Here is a 19,912-nt window from a genome sequence, read left to right on the forward strand (position 1 = left end):
CGGAATATAAAATGAACCGTTTGTATTGGCATTCACTAATTTGATCCAAGGCTAACTCTATAGCGTGCAGCTCTGCAGTAAATATGCTGCATTCAGAGGGAATCTGCTCCGATGTAGTGGTGTCTGTAAAGACAGCAGCAGATCCCACATATGATTCCGACTTCGAACCGTCTGTGTAAACTGGCACGAAGTCAGAATGTTCAGCTCGGTGTGCTGAATAAAGCTGCAGGTAGATATATGATGGAGTGTCCGACTTTCCCCAATTTCAAAGGGACAAATCACATGCCAGGGTGGAAGGGGTTGCTTCGGTGTTTGGGCAACCTTGTCTACCTTGATATTAAGTTCTATGAGTAGCTCTTGGAGACGAATACCAAAAGGACGATTGGTAGTCTTACGGGCGTTGTACAAATTTTCCCATCGTGGCTCAAAAACGAATGGCCATGTAGGACGGTCTGGCAGGGATTTCAGTTTTAGAGCGTACGTTAGAGACAACTGCTTACGTCGAAGTGATAACGGTGATTTGTTTGTTTCGACGTATAAACTCTGGACAGGAGATGTTCGAAATGCTCCAGTAGCGATACGGAGAGCCTGAGGATGGACAGGGTCCAGCCATCGAAGGGCACTGTCTCTGGCTGAAGAATATACCTGGGACCCATAATCTAATTTGTATCGCACAAGTGCACGGTAAAGCCGTTGAAGGGTGCATCGGTCTGCACCCCAAGATGTAGAGGAGAGCGAGTGGAGAATATTAAGGCTTCTTGTGCACTTTGTACGGAGTTGACGGATATGATCCAGAAAGGTCAGTTTTTTATCGAATATGAGTCCCAAGAATTTTGTGTTCGCTGCTACTGGAATAGCATTTTGTCCGAGCCTTAATTCAGGTTCAGGATGAAGATTACGCTTACGACAAAAGTGTACGCAAATGGTCTTTTTCAGCGAGAACCTGAAGCCATTACCAAGTGCCCAGGAGTTGAGTCGATCAATGGCTTCCTGCAGGTGTCTTTCAATAACCCTCATGTTGCATGACTGACAAAATATGCTAAAGTCATCAACATAGAGGGCACTGTTTACAGTTGGAAGAAGTTGTTCTGTGATGGAATTTATTTTGATGGCGAAAAGCGTGACACTTAATACTGATCCGTGTGGTACTCCCTCCTCTTGACTGAAGGAACGAGAGAGTTAGGATTCCACACGAACTTGGAAAGATCAATTGGCTAAAAAGTTTTGAATAAAAAAGGGGAGATGCTCTCTAAAGACTAGGCTATGCAAATCTTTTAAGATGCCAAATCTCCAAGTTGTGTCATATGCTTTCTCCATGTCAAAGAACACTGACACCAAGTGTTCGCGTTTTAGGAAAGCATCCCGGTTGGAGGTTTCCAGTCTAATAAGATGGTCCAAAGTGGACCGGTTCCTTCGGAAGCTGCACTGGATGTTGGAGAGAAGGTCATTTGATTCTAAGTACCACATTAAACAAGAATTAACCATTCTCTCCAGGATTTTGCACAGACAGCTAGTCAGAGCAATAGGACGATAATCGGTAGTGACTTTTGGATCCTTTCCTGGCTTAGCAAAGGCAAGAACGATTGCCTTGCACCAGGAATCCGGAAACTGCCCTTCAATAAAGATTCTGTTATATAGAAAGAGCAGATAATCCATAGATTTTGGTGAAAGATGTTTAATCATTTCATAATGGATGCCATCTGGTCCAACGGCACTTGCTTTGGAAAGAGTGAGGGCTGTTTTCAGTTCCTGCATAGCGATTTTGGTTTTGGTTTTTTTTTTAGCAGCATTAGCAACTAAGGCCATATTGCTCCGGGATATGCGGTGGTCATTCCCTGACCTTTCCGCATCCTCCTTATTTGGTGGGAACGGGCTCAAACCCCGGTCTAATCAAGAAGCGTGTGCTACGCACTGCTGCTCCTTCCCACCAGGCCTGCATAGTGAATGCCCCGTTGTAGGGATAGACACTCTTAGACTTAAAATTAAGTGCCTGTTTTTCGAGTTTATGTTTCAGGACCAGGAACTCTGGGGAATACGAAGATGTTGCAGAGATGTTAGAGAATGTTTCCCCAAGAGAACTGGCTATTGCAGTTGGATCTGCAATAGTGCATGCATTATAATCTAGGATTGAAGAAGGGTGGGATGTATATTTTCCCTTCATTTTCCGGATTTTATCCCAGACTACCTTAGAGTTCGTAGACTGATTAATAGATGATGTAAAATGGATCCACAATTCCTTTTGACTCTGATGGCGGATATAGCGTGCTTTGGCTCGTGCGCGTTTAAAGGCTATAAGGTTGGTCGTGGTAGGATATCGGCGGAATATCCCCCACGCTTTGTTTTGAGCCTTTTTTGCTGCTGGGCATTCTGAATTCCACCAAGGTTTGGGAAATGGTGGAAACCGGGCAGATGTTTTTGGAACAGCATTCGCAGCTGTTTGGACGATAATTTCTGTGATGTACGTTACGGCATCATTCATAGGCTCCTGACTGACGGTACTGAGGTCAAAATTTGCCTGATGTTGGGAGGCAGTCCAGTCAGCCTGATCAATCTTCCAACGTGGTAACCTGAAAGGAAGACATGGTCTCCCACTGTGTAACGAGATTATCACAGGGAAGTGATCGCTTGCGTATGGGTTCTCCTCCACTTCCCAGGTGAGTGAAGGGAGTAGAGAAGGGGAGCAGATAGAGATCAATGGCAGAAAAGGTACTGGTAGGCATGTGGAAGAAGGTGTTTGTTCCAGTATTTAGAAGGGAAAGGTCATTGTCATTTAGCATACGCTCTAGGACTCGTCCCCTTCCATCGATGTTGGCACTACCCCACAGGGTGTTATGTCCATTAAAATCCCCGAGAAGTAAAAAAGGGGGAAGCAACTGGGTTACAAGATCATCAAGGTCTTCCTGGGAGATGTCAGTCCCAGGTGGCAAATAAATACAGCAGATGGTAAATAAAAATCATACTATAAGGCGAACTGAAACAGCCTCTATGCTGGTTGTAAGTAGCAAGGGCTGAACTGGGGTCTGGTTGCCTACAAGGATAGCCACTCCTCCATGAGCAGGACCATCCGCAATTCTATCCTTACGAAAAAGTGCGATTTTATGCATGGTGGGATAATCATTTGCCTTTAGATAAGTCTGCTGGAAGCAAAAGCAAACGGGCGCGTGCTGTTGCGGGAGGGCCTTGATGTCATCAGTATTTCGCCGGAATTCACAACAATTCCATTGTAGGAATTTAGCCATTATTTTGGCTTGGCGAGTCCATCAGGCGGCTTCCGAGGTGCTGACGGCTTACTTTTGTCAGTCTTGGATTTATCTTTTTTGGGGAAGAATGGACGCTGTCCCGTGTCCATTTCTTCCTCCGCAAAGAGTTCCAAGACTGATTCGTCCGCTACCTCCTTATTCTCTACGTCGATTGTTTCTGGTATAACGGTGACTCTTCTGAACGTTTTTGCTCTTTTTTACCACTTGGTTTTGGTAGTGGTGGAGCACTAGGAGGTACGGATATAGGAGTGGCAGCTGATTGTGTTTTTTTGGTGGGATTTTGTGAACTCAATAAATAGCGTTCAATCGGAGTGAATGACTCTTTCGGTGGTATAGTCATCTCAGTTTGTGTACCGATAGTGCACTTTGCAGAAACCTTCTGAGCATATGAAGGTTTCCCGCTATTTATTGGTTGGATACGTTTTCTGGCCTCTGGGTAGGAGATATTCAGCTCTGTTTTAAGTTTTTTGATTTCTTTTTCATCCTTCCACCGCTGGCATGCTCGAGAGTAGGCGGGGTGCTCTCCTTGGCAATTAATACAGATCAGTTTTGAAGCTGAACATTCCTTGCTCTCGTGGTCTTTAACACCACATCAAGCACACAGGCAGGGTTACCACGACAAGATGTTTGTGAGTGGCCGTATTTTTGTCATCTAAAACACCTCAGTGGGTTTGGGATGTAAATCCTCACTGGGCAGTTTAGATAGCCTGCCTTGATGGAACTTGGAGGCCGTGGGGTATTGAACGTGAGGATAAGAACTCGTGTAGGGACGAGATTCCCATCCTTTCGAATCGATATTCTTTTGACAGCTGTCACTGCTTGGTCTTTCAATTCAGAGCAGATCTCTTCTTCAGAAACATGGAGAAGGTCCCACTCTGATATAACACCACGTGAAGAATTCAGAGTTTTGTGGGGGTTTACGGTGATAGGTATTCCCCCTAGGGATGTAGAGTTCAAGAATTTTTCAGCTTGTTTTGTGCTGGAAGCTTCAACCAAAAGGTCGCCAGAACGCAGTCGTTTAACAGATTTTGGTGAACCTGCCAACCCTTCTAATGCTTTCTGGATAAAGAAGGGTGACATGTTTCCAATTGACTGCTCTCCGATGGAATGGAGAATGAGGAAAAGCGGTTGTTGTTGTTGTTTTGAGTTTTTTGGCACAAGGGCCTCCTGGGCCATATTGTGCCTTTTCATAATTAACTTATGACTGAGTTATTAATATAATTGTTGTCAGAGGCCATTATATACATTTATGCTCTTCAAGTATCTAAACAATGCTTCAAAATTAGCATTATTTCCAAGTATGTGTAGTAGATTTAAAGGTTCCAGCAGATTGGATGCAGAATAAAAACTGGATTTCCGGTTACTTGAATAATTAGGGCATTCTATTAGAATATGTTTGATTGTTAGCTGAGTCTGACAGAATGCACATTGAGGTGGGTTTTCTCCCATAAGCAAGAACAAATGAGTTGTATATGAGTGTCCAAAACGGAGTCTTGCCAAAATCAATTAGCATTAGCATTAGTAGAGGCATATGATGCAAGAAAGCAAGCTTATTCAGCATCAGCCAAAAAAAAAAAAAAAAACCCTCTCCCATTTCACCCCTCCGTTCGTTCGAAATACCTGTCCAGTTGAGCTTTAAATTTGTTTAGGCTATCAACTTCAACAACAAGTGATGGAAGTCGGTTCCACCAACCAACCACCCGCTGGCCAAAGGCAAATTTCCGCACATCTATTCGACATCCGTCCTTCCTCAATTTGAATTTATGCCCTCTCAGGTGATTATTCTGAGAAAGATGAAGAATCCCATTGGCATTGAGCATGCTCAAACCATTCAAAGCCTTATACACCTCTATCAGATCACCTCGCCGGTGCCTAGTCTCCAGACTCTGTAATTTGCAAAACTTAAGCCTTTCTTCGTAAGAGCAACCCTTTGTTCCATTTACTAATCTTGTTGCCCTTCTCTGTACCCGTTCCAGCAGCTCTACATCCTTCTTGAAATGAGGCCTCCAGACCTGTATACAGTACTCAAGATGTGGCCTAACCATTGCCTTATACAAGGGAATAATCACCTCCTTATCCCTGCTAGAAAAATTCCTGTATATCATTGACAAGACACCATGAGCTGCTCTTGCAGCTCGTCTGCACTGCTCAGAGAACTTCATATCTGCCTGCACAATTACCCCCAGGTCCTTTTCATTCTCCACCACTGTCAGTGTAGTACCGCAGAGTTGATACATTGCTCTGGGGTTACTGTTACCCATATGTAGTACTTTACATTTGTCAATGTTAAACTTCATTTGCCACCTCTCAGCCCATCTGTTCAACCTTTCCAGATCCTGTTGCAGCAGCATAGCATCAGTAGTGTCCTTAACGACCCTGCCAACCTTTGTATCATCTGCAAACTTAGACATTAAACTTGATATCCCATCATCAATATCATTCATAAACACCGAAAACAACAATGGACCCAACACTGAACCTTGAGGAACTCCACTAATAACATTAGTCCACGTTGAGCAGTGTCCATTGATTACCACTCTCTGTCTTCTGCCACTCAACCATCCCCTTATCCATAGCAGCAATTTGCCTCCAATGCCACACTGCTCCAATTTGTGCAGCAGTCTTCCATGTGCAACAGTATCAAAAGCCTTTCTAAGATCCAAATATATAATATCAAAGTTATTCCCTGCATCCAGTTCTTTTGTGACTACATCATAGTATCCAATCAAATTGGTCAGGCAAGACCTGCCCTTAACAAAACCATGCTGCGTCTGAGCTATAACTAAATTCTTGTCTAGATGATCCTGCAGTGCTTCTTTAACCAGTGCCTCCATTAATTTACCTGGAACAGAAGTTAAACTAACAGGTCTATAATTACTTGTGTCAGCCTTTGATCCTCCTTTGTGAATTGGGGTTACATTTGCACATCTCCAGTCTATGGGTACCTCCCCTGAGTCCAAAGAAGCTCTCATAATTATGGCTAGGGGTTTGCATACTTCCTTTGCTGCCTCCTTTAATATAACTGGATAGATCCCATCCACCCCAGGTGCCTTTTTTATGTTTATCCTCCACAATCTCTCCTCCACTTTCCTCTCAGTTATTACAAAATCATCCAGCTCACTGCCAATGTTTACTTTACCTACATCATTCTCCTTCCTGAATAACTCCTCATGCGTGAATGTAGATGCAAAATACTCGTTTAGATTGTTAGCCACCTGAGCAGGATCCTCAACTGTTGAACCATCAATATCCAGTGGACCAATCTGATTCATCCCTTTCCTTCTCGAGTTCAAGTATGTAAAGAACTCCTTTCTGTTTTTCTTTGCATCCTTTGCCAAGGATTTTTCGTAGTCTGCCTTTGCCTGCCTAATCTCCTTTGTGACTTGGTTACAGACCAACTTATATCTATCATAGGCTTCCATGTCACCCATTAATTTGTATGTATCCCATGCATTTTTCTTCTCTGCCACATGTCTCACTAGTCCATCTGACAACCATTTAGGCCTAAACCTTGAACAATATTTCTTAGTTGGTATGTAAAGCCTGGTAGCCACCAAGATTAGTTCCTTGAATGCTTCCCATTTTGAGTTTGCTGTTGGTAACATCATCAGTTGGTCCCACTGTATAGAATTTAAATACTGTCTCAGACCATCATAGTCGCCTTTACGAAAACAAAAATCCTTCCCTTTACCTCTGATGGTAGTTACCTCCTTGAGTAAATCCCACTTCAACACACTGTGATCACTGCCACCTAGTGGTTCATTTATCTGCAGGTTCTTAATGCATGAAGAATCACTACTGATAATCAGATCAAGAGTATTGCTCCCTCTTGTTGCCTCACGAACATGCTGATGTAGAAAACAATCATCCAATAAATCCACAAAAGCCTTGCTAGTGTGCGAGTGACCAACCCACAAATTCCAGTCAATATCTGGGAAATTAAAATCCCCCATTATAAGACTCTCTGATTTACTGGCCCATTCTATTTCCCTGTACAATATATTATTATACTCATCAGAGTCATTAGGCCTATAGCACACTCCTACTCTCAATTTTGATTTCCCTATTCTTCACGTCTGCTTTTCCTGAAACTAGAAGTCCACAACTGAGGTTCTTTTTTAATCTGAAACAGTTTATTATTCACTTGTGTTTGCCACAGATTAGTCCATTGAAGCCTACATGCTGTTTTAACAGTGGATTTATAATCAAAATGTGGGACTTTCAAATGATAGAATGATCCATTGGTAGGATGTTTAGCAGCATGATCTGCACTTTCATTGCCTGGGATGCCGACATGCCCAGGGATCCAGCAGAAGGTAACCAACTGTTTGGATGTTTGATATTGGTATATTTGAGAGACCGTATCTGTTTCAGAATGGGGTGTTGGGAAAAAGTAGTAGATTGAATGCTAGTGACGGCACTTAAGGAGTCAGTGTATATAAGGGCTTTTTTGATTTGCTGTTTGGTTATGTTTTCTAGTTCTGCGGTATAGGTACTGCATTCTGAAAGAAGAGACACAGCTATTGAAAAAGCAGAAGAAATTGCTGCAGCACCTACAGCTTCATCTGTTTTGGAGCCGTCTGTATATATATGAAATTTCTCTGTTTTCTAAGGAGTGGGCTTTATGCAGCTGCTGGAAGTTGTTGTTTGGCAGGGAGCCTTTTCTCCATCTCAGAAAGAAATTATCACAGCGATGTGAGTAATGAGACCAGGGATGTTCAGGAGGAGCTACGTCTTCAATGATATGCTGGAAGTTAATATTCCAACTGAGCATCAGTTCTTGCAATCTAATACCCGCAGGGCGGTTTTCATTAGGTTTATTACGATATAGCATTTCATACTGAGGGTCAAACAGGTATTCCCAGCAAGGATGAGATGGAATACTTTTTATTTTTGCAGCATAGCTACATAGTAAGGGTTTTCGTCTAAGGTGTAATAGCGGTTCATTTGCATCAATATAGAGGCTGTGGACTGGAGAAGTTCTGAAGGCTCCTGTGGCTATCCTTAGGGCACTATGTTGAACAGTATTTAGACATAACAAGAAATTGTTTCTTGCAGAGTCATAGACAGGTGACCCGTAATCTAAGCGGGACCGGATAAAACTTTTATGAAGATGTGTGAGGGAGTGTCTATCAGCACCCCAGGAGGTAGCTGACACAGCTCTTAAGATGTTTAATTTCTTTTGACAGGCCGTTCTAAGGTAGGCTATGTGATTGGAAAAATTAAGTTTACTGTCTAGATATAAACCCAATAAACGAAAATTGTTGGTAAGAGGAATCCGATTGTTCTTTTGTTGTTGTTGTTCTGGAGGTTTAATGGCACATAAGCTGCTAAGGCTATAATGTGCCTATTCACTTATTATATTAAAACATGAGTTTTCCCTAAATCAAAAGAAAATCTGAAATCAGAAATAATTGAAAAGCCCAGTTTGCCTGAGAAAGTCAAAAAATTCAGAAATATTTGCCTTATCACCAATGAGATTTTCAAGAGTTACTGGTTTATGGAGATTAACCAGTGAGATCAAGGATGAAGTTCTGGCTTGTTTATAATAGGGGCAGCCAATAAGAATATGTTTTACAGTCAAATTATTAGAACAATGTGTACATTGTGGTGGATCATCTCCTGTGAGTAAATGAAGGTGGGTCAGATGGGTATGCCCTATTCTTGCCCTTGAAAGGACTACTTCTTCTTGTCTCGATGTACGGATACTGGAGCGCCAGATTTTTGGATCATGTTTAAACTGAAAGAGTTTATTATTAGTCTGAGAGTGCCAGAGTGCTGTCCATTGTGATAGGCAAGCAGAATGAACAGTTAGTGCATAATCTGATGCTGGAACATGGATATTGGTTAAATCTAAGGTAGTTGGATTTTTTGCAGCTTTATCGGCCAGTTCATTGCCTAAAATACCAGAATGGGATGGAATCCAGCAAAAAGTGACCAGTTGGTTGCGTTCTTTAATTTGCAGTAATAAGCTTCTGATTTCATTAAGAATAGGGTGGACTTTATCTGAGGAATTACATAACGACGTGATTGAGCTGAGTGAATCAGTGTAAATAACTGATTTTAAGGAACTGTCAGAGCAGAGATTTTCTAAAGCTAGTTTAATTGCATATAATTCAGCAGAAAATATACTAAAATCTGATGGAAGGGAAACTGATAGAGTTGTATTCGGAAACACTGCAGCTGCTCCAACATTTGAATTAGATTTAGAGCCATCTGTATATGTTTTGTTTGTTTGTTTGTTATTTGGTTTTTAGGAGCATTAGCAACTAAGGCCATATTGCTCCGGGATATGCGGTGGTCATTTCCTGACCTTTCCGCATCCTCCGTATTTGGTGGTGACGGGCTCGAACTCCGGTCTAATCAAGAAGCGTGTGCAACGCACTGCTGCTCCTTCCCACCTGGCTACGGAGGCGCCTGCCATCTGTATAGATTGGGGAGAAATCAGTATATCTTTGAGTGTGAACTGCATGAATTTGTTTGACCTTTGATGCTTGCAAAGTATTCTTTCTCCATTGACAGAGAAAAGTGTCACAGGTTGGAAGAGGAGGAGGAGTCCATGGTGGCTGAGTACATGTGGCTACTTGTTGAACGGAATGGACGGAAATATTCCAAACTTGCTCCAATTCAAGAAGGTGAAGACCAGCTGGCTTTACTATGCTAGGTTTGTTTCTGTATAGGATTTCTAACGGTGGGTTGAAAAGGTATGACTGAACGGGATGAGAGGCACAACTTTGTATCTTTACAGCATATTTGAGTAACAGTGTTTTCCTGCGTAAGGTTAGTGGGGGCTCGTGAGCATCAATGTAGAGACTATGTGCTGGCGACGTTCTGAATGCACCAATTGCAATTCTCAAAGCACTGTGCTGAATTGGATCAAGCCAGCGTAATACACTCTTTCTGGCAGAATCATAGATTGGAGCACCATAATCGAGACGGGATCTGATTAATGCCCTGTATAAACGAAGAAGCGAGGTACGATCTGCACCCCACGTTTGGGCAGATAAAGCTCTGAGTATGTTTAACTTTTTTAGACATGAAGTCCGTACATTTTTAATATGATCTAGGAAATTTAACTTGTTGTCAAGGATTAATCCAAGAAATCTGATGTTACTGGTAACCGGGATAAATATGTTAGAAATTTGAAGTTCAGGATCTGGATGAAGTTTGCGTTGTCTACAGAAGTGGATGGCAACTGTTTTCTGCTGCGAGAGCCGATAGCCGTTCAGGCTCGCCCATTGTTGAATTTTATTAAGTGATATCTGAAGCTGTCTTTCAATAGACCTCATGTTTTGAGAATGACAGGAGATGGAAAGGTCATCTGCATAAAGGTAAGTCTCAACTGTATTTGGAAGCTGCTTAGTGATAGAATCTATTCTCAGAGCAAAAAGAGTGGCACTCAGTACTGATCCCTGTGGAACACCTTCTTCCTGGATGAAAGTTGTGGAAAGGGCATGTTGGTATCGAACTTGAAATGATCTAGTATGTAAGAAGTTCTGAATAAATATAGGAAGGTTGCCTCGTAGTCCGAGAAGGTAAAGATCACTAAGTATACCATACCGCCAGGTGGTATCAAAAGCCTTCTCTATGTCTATTGAAACCATTACTAGATGTTCATGTTTGACAAAAGCATTACGGATGGCAAATTCAGCCTTGACCATAAGATCTAGGCATGACCTGTTTTGACGAAAGCCATATTGACTATGGCTCATTAGCTGTTCCGACTCTATGATCCAGACGAGTCTTCTGTGGATAATTTTCTCAAGAATTTTGCTGAGGCAGCTTGAGAGAGATATGGGTCTATAGCTATTCGGGTTGGATGGATCTTTTCCAGGTGTCAGGAATGCCAAAACTGTAGAGTGATGCCAAGAAGCTGGAAAAACATTTTCTAAAAATATGCGATTGTAAAAGACCAGGAGGCAGCGCAAAGCTTTGTCATCAAGATGTTGTAGCATGACATAATAAATCCCATCTGGCCCGGCAGCACCATTGCGGGCGGTTTTAATGACATGTAAAAGTTCAGAATATTGCAGAGGTTTGTTATATGGGAGAATACGAGCAGTTTGAAAATGAATAGCATGCTTTTCTTCAGTGTTTTTAATTCTTTGGAATGAGGTAGGATAGGCTGTTGCTGCTGAGATTTCGGCAAAAGTATTTCCCAAAGCATTAGCTATATCTGCTGGATTAGAGAGATCTTTCCCATTCCAAGAGAGGATTGGAGAAGGTATGGTAGGAAACTTACCAGACAGCTGTCTAATTTTTTTCCATATTATTTTGGAATCAGTATTTCTGTGAAAACTGGAGGCAAAACGGGTCCAAGGTTCTTTCTTTGCTTGCTTTTGCCCTTAATTTCTTATAGTTAATGAGATTTACTGTGCTCGGACATTGCCGAAACAAATTCCAGGCTTTATTTTTTGCTCTCTTTGCTGTGGTGCATTTGTCATTCCACCAGTAATTATGATGCTTTCGGCCCGGGGGATTTGATAGTGGTATTGTGTTTTTAGCCACATTTAGAAGATGCGACGTGATGTACTCTGTGGCATCATCAATATGTTCGAGGCGGATTTTTTTCTCATCAAGGTCGATTGATGATTGAAATTTTGCCCAGTCTGCTCGGACAAATTTCCACTTTCTGCACGGTTGAATTGAAGGAGTCTTTGCTATCAGAAAGTTGCATACTATTGGGAAGTGGTCACTGCCCATGGGATCATTTATTACATACCACTCTATGGTTGGGACTAGTACTGGTGAACGAATTGAGAGATCTATTGCTGAAGTGTGTCCTGCTGGGAGCTGTACGTGTCGGTGCACCAGTATTGAGTATACTGAAATTTAGTGCCTCTAAAAAGCTTTCAATTAGTCGGCCACGTCTATCCAATTTGGGAGAGCCCCATAATGGGTGGTGCCCGTTAAAGTCCCCTAATATACAGAGAGGTGGAGGTATCTGTATAAAGAGGTCTTCAAGATCTTTTAAAGAGTAAGTACGGTTTGGTGGTAGGTAGATTGAGATAAGTGTTATTGCACTATGGAGAGTTATGCGAACAGCAACAGCTTCTATTTCAGTTTGGAGTGGGATATGTCTAGTTGGGATCTTCGAGTTTACTAGAATTGCTACACCACCATGGGCAGCATTAGCGGTATTTCGATCTCTTCGATAAAGGCAATAGTTCTTTATCGAAGGACAAATTTGTGAGGTCAGGTAAGTTTCCTGTAGAGAGAAAGCAACTGGAGAATATCGGTTAATTAGGTATTTAATATCGTCAGTGTTGCAACGAAAACCTCTGCAATTCCATTGTAAGATACTCTGGTTCATTTAGGTTTAGTTGAGGATGATTCATCAGACTGTTTTTTGTTTGAGCACTTTTTCCGGTCTTTTTTTGGAAAGCTGGGGCGCCCAGTATCCATAGTGTCATTTGCATGAAGTTCTAGTATGGGTTCTTCAAGATCTGAGTGTACATCTACTTCCATACTATTGGCGGATGATTCAGGTTTCTTGTTGTCTTTGGTAGTTTTTAATTTTTCTTTATCATGCGAGGCTGTCCGAGTATCAGTTGGGATGCTGATTGGAGTGTTGGTCGACTCACTGGTTTTAGTTTGATGTGTGTCTTTTCCTGAATTAGATAATGTATTTTTAACCCAATTAGCCATAGATGTGCTGGGGGGTATTGATACATCTGTTTGTCCTGCTGTTGTAATAAAGCTTCGAGTGTGAGATGCATATGAACGACTGGGCATGGTCAACATAACCTGTCTGCGTGCCTCAGGGTATGTGACTTTGTGTTCAATTTTATATTTTTGAATTTTCTTCCCTGTTTTCCACATTTCACAGGATTTTGAAAATGCTGGGTGACTTTCTTTGCAGTTGGGGCAAATGGGACTTGAGGCTGAACAGTCTGCTTGTGTATGTTCCTTGGAACCACAAATAGGACAAATAGCTTCTCCTCTGCATGCTTGTTGGGAATGTCCATATTTTTGGCATTTAAAACAACGAATGGGATTAGGAATATAAGCCCGAATTCGGCAGTTTAAATAGCCAGCTTTTACTGAGGATGGCAAATCTGGGGTACTGAAGGTTAAAATGATTGACCTAGTTGGGACGAGATTTCCATCTTTTTTAGTCATTATGCGTTTGGCGTTGGTTACTTTTTGATTACTCAGTTCTTGAACTAATTCCTCTTCTGATATTGTAAGTAGGTCCCATTCGGTTATAACGCCTTTTGAGGAATTTAAGGTGTTGTGTGGAGTAATAGTTACTGGCAGGCCACCGAATGTCGTTGTTTTGAGCAGCCACTCGGAATGTTTGGAGTTGGCTGTTTCAATTAATAGGTCTCCGGATTGCAGTCGTTTAACCATTTTTGGTGTTCCAGCAATCGATTCCAGAAATCTTTGGATGACGAATGGTGATAATTTTCTGACTGGTTGGTTGGAGAGAGAGTGTGTATGACCAGAAAGTTTGGCATTTCATTGCACTGCACTTCCCTTCGGAGCCTTTTTGGTTGATTCAGGTCTTCATCGTTTGGTTTATCTATCCTTGAGTTTGAAGGCTCTAGAGGTGGATAGTCACTTTTATCCATCGTTGCTCCTTTTAGCCCTGGGGGAAAACTTTTCCCCCAGATTTCCAGCCCCGCCACGGGGAGGCAGGAGCAGTGCCGCTCGGAGGCCAAGCGGTTGAAGTGTTAATTGATTAATAGAATAAGAAATATAGGAAAAAGAAAGGTGTGTTTCCTTTCTGTGTTCTAACTAGTGGTTTTCAAGTATAGAACTAGTTTTAAAGAAAAGCTGTTGATAGAAATGTAGGAACTTAAAAGGAAATAACTTCAATCACTTTACAAGAGCTCTCTATATATCGCAAAAATATCGCTTGGCCTCGAAATACGCTTGGCACCCGGGGCCGATTGTTCTTTAAATATATTTCAGGATCTGGATGTAGTTTTCGTATTTTACAGAAATGAATTGCTGTCGATTTATTTTCTGCTAATGAATAGCCATTCCGTTGCGCCCACAATTCTATTCTGGCTATGGACATTTGAAGTTGCCTTTCAATGGAAATCATGGTTTGTGACTGACAAGAGATAATCAGGTCATTGGCAAACATGTATGATTCAACTGTTTTTGGTATGTCTTGTGTTATATTTGTAATTCTTATTGTGAATAGTGTTGCACTCAGGATGGAACCCTGCGGTACACCCTCCTCTTGTTCAAATGATTTAGATATAGCGTTCCTCTATCTGACCTGAAAAGTTCTGTAGTATAGGAAATTTTGTATAAATTGGGGTAACTGCCCCCTCAGACCAAAGGAACGAAGATCCTGAAGGACACCATATCGCCAAGTGGTATCAAACGCTTTCTCAATATCAAGATTGACCATAACCAGATGTTGTCTCCTGATGAAAGCATGGCGGATATTTGTTTCTGCTTTAATCATCACATCTAAGGTTGAGTGGTTTTTCCGAAAACCATACTGATTTCGGTTTAGCAGATTGTTTGTTTCCAGAAGCCACGTTAACCGCCTGTGCACCATTTTTTCTAAGACTTTGCCTAAACAGCTAGTCAGCGATATCGGCCTGTAATTATTCGGTATGGTATGATCCTTACCTTGCTTCGGAAAGGCTAGTACAATTGAGTGACTCCATGAGTGCGGATAAGTATTTTCTAAATATATTCGATTGTAGAATCTCAATAGGGAACTTATTGCTTTATTATTTAACTTTTTTAACATTATATAGCATACTCCATCCGGGCCACAGTACTTGATGTTTTGTTTAGAGACTCAAAAAGTTCCTTTAACATGAATGGCTGATTGTACGGTTGAGATGCCTTAGTATAAAAATTTATTTTATGTTGTTCTGCAGATGGCTTAATTTTTTGGAAGGTTTGGCTGTATGTGGACACTGCTGATATACTGGCGAAAGACTCAGCTAATGCGTTTGCTATTTCTTTTGGATCAGACAATTCTTGCCCTGTCCAGTTCAGGATTGAGGCTGGAGACTGCACAAATTTACCGTTAAGTGCTTGAATTTTCTTCCAGATGAGTCTGCTGTCTGTATCCTTGTTTATGGTGGAAGCAAAACCTATCCAGGCATCTTTCTTTGCTTTTCTTCTTGTTTGGCAGAAATTGGCCTTGAGTCTTTTAAAGTTAATAAAATTAGCAGTTGTAGGAAATTTTCTAAACAGATTCCAAGCTCGATTTTTTGTCTGTTTAGCAAGTGTGCATTCCTGATTCCACCAGTAATGACTCTGTCTGCGTTTCCCAGGTAAAGATTTTGGTATTGCAGAATTTGCAGCTTGTAATATTTGATTCGTTATATGATCGTTGACACTAACTATGGGCTGAGACTGGACTATCTCATCATCAAACTGGATTAGGGAGCAAAATGTATGCCAGTTTGCCCTATAGAATTTCCGCGTGGATCGCTGCAATGGAGACAAGTTTACTTGTGTTTGAATATTGCAGATAATCGGTAAGTGATCACTGTTTAGCAGGTTATCAAGAACTGACCACCCCATATTGGCATAAATGGGGGGAGAGCAGATTGAAAGGTCTATTGCAGTCATGGATTCTGTAGTAAAATGGACATAGGTGGGTTCACCAGTGTTTAACAGAGTAAGGTTATGAGTATCAAGCAGCAATTCTATTATTTTACCCCTTTTTTCAATTTTTGGCGATCCCCATAGAGGATGATGAGCATTAAAGTCACCCAGTAAGCAGAAAGGAGATGGCAGCTGATCTACTAACTTTTCTAAATCATCTGAGGAGAAAGCAAAATTAGGAGGGAGATATATAGAGGCTATTGTAATGGTGATACCAATTTCAATGCACACTGCCACTACTTCAAAAGGAGTCTGAAGGGAAACATGCTTGGATGGAATGTTATTTCTGACCATGATAGCCATCCCTTCATGAGCTGGCGTGTCAATGCTCCTATCTTGTCTAAAGATGGTATAATTTTTGACGGAAGGACACACGTGAATTTAGAAGAGTTTCCTGTAAGGCTATGCCAGCTGGTTCATACCGATCAATTATATCCTGCAAATCATCTTTTGCATTCCGAAATCCTCTGCAATTCCAATGAAGGATTTTTTCCATTACGTGGTTTTTTGTGTTGTTTTCGACTCTGACTGTTTTTTAGTTGCAGCTTGCTTGTATCGATCAATTTTTGCTTTGTCTTTCCTAGGAAAGACGGGTCGGGTCACATCCATCTCATCACTTGCATGTAATTCTAAAATTGTATCTTCTGAATCGTGATGTTCGTCAATGTCCATTCCGGTGGTGGATGTTTGCGGTTTCTTGGTTTCTATTACTTTTGGTTTTGTTGTTGAGGAGGCCTCCGTTGGTATGGTAATTGGGGTATTATTGGACTGTTCACTTGTTTTTTGTGTAGGACACTGTTTTGAAATAGAAAGCAACGAACGTGCCCAGTTCGCAATTGATATATTTGGAGGAATCGATACTTCAGTTTGGATCCCTACAGACTGTGAAGATTGAGCTGCTGTGGCATATGTTTGCTTTGTCTCTGTTTTGATTATCTGTCTTCTTGCCTCTGAGTATGTCACTTTGTTCTCTACTTTATATTTTTGAATTTTTTTTCCTTGCTTCCATAATTCACATGTTTTTGAGAAAGCTGGGTGGTTACCCTTACAATTTGGGCAATGCGGAGTGGTAGTGGCACAATCAGATTGGTTATGGTCTTTTGACCCGCAGTTGGGACATATTGCCTCACCTCGACATGCAGTCTGGGAGTGTCCATATTTTTGGCATTTGTAGCACCTGATGGGATTCGGAATGTATGGTCGGACACGGCAATGCAGGTAGCCTGCTTTCACAGATGTTGGTAAGTTAGGAGTGCTAAAGGTAAGAATTATGCTTCTTGTTGGAACAAGTGTACCGTCTTTTCGGGTCAGGATTCTCCTTGCTTGGATGACTTTTTGGTCGTGTAATTCATGGACAATTTCCTCCTCTGGTACAAGTAATAAGTCCCATTCTGTTATTACTCCCTTTGAAGAGTTTAAGGTGGCATGGGGAGTAACTTTAATTTGGTGTCCTCCAAAAGTTGTGAGCTTTAATAGCTTTACAGAATGTTGAGGTTGAGTTGTTTCTATTAGAAGATCACCTGATTGAAGTCGCCTTACTGAGTTAGGTGAACCAGCAGCAGACTCAATGCATTTCTGCACTAGAAAAGGTGATAATTTGCTCAGAGGCTGCTCTGATAGAGAGTGCAAGATGAGGAAGGCTGGTATCTCCTCTTTAGGTGTTGTTTTCAACCTCTTTGGTTGAGAATAGTCATTTTCATTGTCATTTTTATTTGCTAGTCTTGAGCTCAATGGCTCTAAAGGTGGAAATGAACTGTTTTCCATCTTTGCTCCTTTCAGCCCTGGGAGAGTGGATTTCTTCTCCCAGGTTACCGGCCCCGCCACAGGGAGGCAGGAGCAGAGCCGCTAGAGTGACCAAGCGGTATAAGGGTTAGTACGTTAGTTTAAAGAGAAAAAAGAAAGGTGGATTTCCTTTCTTAAAACTTGCTTACAATTTGTAAGACTAAGTTATTAATTAAAGCGAATGTAAAAAACTTTTTTGAACTAAATAAGAACTTTGGCTCTGAGTAAACGCTCTATGAATCACTCTGAAATTTGCTTGATCACTATAACGCTTGGCACCCGGGGCCAGGAAAAGCAGTGTCACTGATGGTGGTCGTGTATCCTCAGTCCTGGCTCTTTTTGCAGAGGTGTTTTCTTTGTCATCGTCTCGATTAGGTAGGGGCCTTGTTGGGGCCCCAGAAGAATTTTTCAGCTTGTTTTGTGCTGGAAGCTTCAACCAAAAGGTTGCCAGAACGCAGTCGTTTAAGAGATTTTGGTGAACCTGCCAACCCTTCTAATCCTTTCTGGATAAAGAAGGGTAACATCTTTCCAATTGACTACTCTCCGATGGAATGGAGAATGAGGAAAAGCGGTGTCACTGATGGTGGTGGTGTATCCTCAGTCCTGGCTCTTTTTGCAGAGGTGTTTTCTTTGTCATCGTCTCGATTAGGTAGGGGCCCCAGAAGAAGAAGAATTTAAATTACTCATAGGAGTAAGATAAACATTTCAGATGTCCTAAGTACCTCACCCGCTACGGAGCCCTAAGAGGGGATGCCCACTCGTGAACTAGCAGGTACTGCGTACACGAATGGAACGCCAAGTTAGCTTAGAGGCACCATACCCACATTTCCAATAAGCCTTGATCCCGTCCCAGGACCAAAGGGAGGGAGGCTTATTGGAACGCAGTTGACCACAGCAGTAAGAACCGCCCGCCAATTGATCCCAGTCGGGCCGGTCCGGGACCACCCGTCTTGTTGAAGCAAGGGCCAAAGTGGTGTATTAAGGCTGGGCCCCTCAACCACCAGGATCCCCCTTTCCGAAATCCACGGGTCGCGGCACATGGCTGCACACGCCGGATTCCAAAAGATGTAACCCTGAAACCATGGTATGGGCATTAGATCCCAGTGATGCTAGTCTGGAAGTCCAGCAGCATCACTGGGAGGGGCCCTCACCACGTACAGGTGCCCACGTCGAGCGGGAGGGTTTATGAAAGCACTAGTAACCACCCCAGTAAAAGGGAAGATAAACACACTAGAAAGATCTTTTGGGAGCTATCGCTTGGCACTTGGGGCCTATATAAGCTTGCCTTGTTGCATCGTATGCCTCAACTAATGCTAAGCCATAAGCAACTAACAAATATATTATGACTTTTCCTATACAACTCTACATTGTTCTCCACCCTACTTTTAAAAGTTTCAAAGAAATAATATATGTTCCAAGTAATTTATCTTACTTTCCTTCTTCATCAGGAACGATAAAGCCTATGTTGCTTGGTCTAACAGTTGATCCTGCCCAGAAAAAGGTATCTGAAAAAGAACACAATACATTTACAATACAATACAACACAACTACAATTTCAATAAATGGAATAATCTAATGCATATTGCCAAACCTCTTCTTGCATACATGTCTATTCAGAAAATCATCTTTGAATTTTTCTTCTACGAAAATAAATCATTTATCATTTGAAAAGTAACAATCAGGAATGGAGTTTTTGACATTAACCACAATTTTTCAATATGAAATCAATTAATTGATTTAATTAAATTTATTAAAACTGTCTTGTGTTGTTATTACTTCAGGCATCCATAATCAAATCAAACCTAAGGAAGAGGTTGTGTTAACATTACTTGATTCTTTTGAAAGAAAAATTGAACAAAGCAATATATGAGGGGATATCAAAAATTTCGTACCCTTACCTAGAAATAATGGCTCTAGAAAGGTTGGTTGGGTTTTATTGGCGCATTAGCAACTAAGCCTAAGATGATCCAAAACCTGATCATAAAAAACGTAAATTTCCAGTGGTCCTAAAGAATCAGGTCACTAAGTCAAAATATAAAAGACAAATATCAATAAACAAGTAACAATAACAAGGTATTGTTATTGTTACTTGTTTATTGTTATTGTTTACTGTTACTTGCATTTCAAATAGATGTTTTAAATGCAAGAAAAAAGGTTTACTGATTTTAGGAAGCTAAAAATAGCAGACAAGTGGTCCGCCGGGCTGAATCTCTTTAAAAGTTACAGCTGACAGTTACAGGCTCCGCAAAAACGATAAGTGTTTGCCTTTTATTTACATG

General features: G+C 41.5%; 1 protein-coding gene across 1 annotated transcript in view; it reads right to left on the reverse strand.

Moving 5' to 3' along the window:
- Positions 1-19,912, reverse strand: part of LOC150085794 (protein Skeletor, isoforms B/C-like) — a 715,869-nt gene that overhangs the window by 644,484 nt on the left and 51,473 nt on the right. Inside the window, exon 3 of the mRNA XM_090374255.1 lies at positions 19,066-19,138. Within this exon, the coding sequence (XP_090230381.1) occupies positions 19,066-19,138 (73 nt within the window). The remainder of the gene's footprint in view (positions 1-19,065; positions 19,139-19,912) is intronic.

The sequence above is a fragment of the Mastigoproctus giganteus genome, chromosome 5 (genome assembly GCF_048544385.1).
Source record: "Mastigoproctus giganteus isolate SK-2022 chromosome 5, ASM4854438v1, whole genome shotgun sequence".
Lineage (NCBI taxonomy): Eukaryota > Metazoa > Arthropoda > Arachnida > Uropygi > Thelyphonidae > Mastigoproctus > Mastigoproctus giganteus.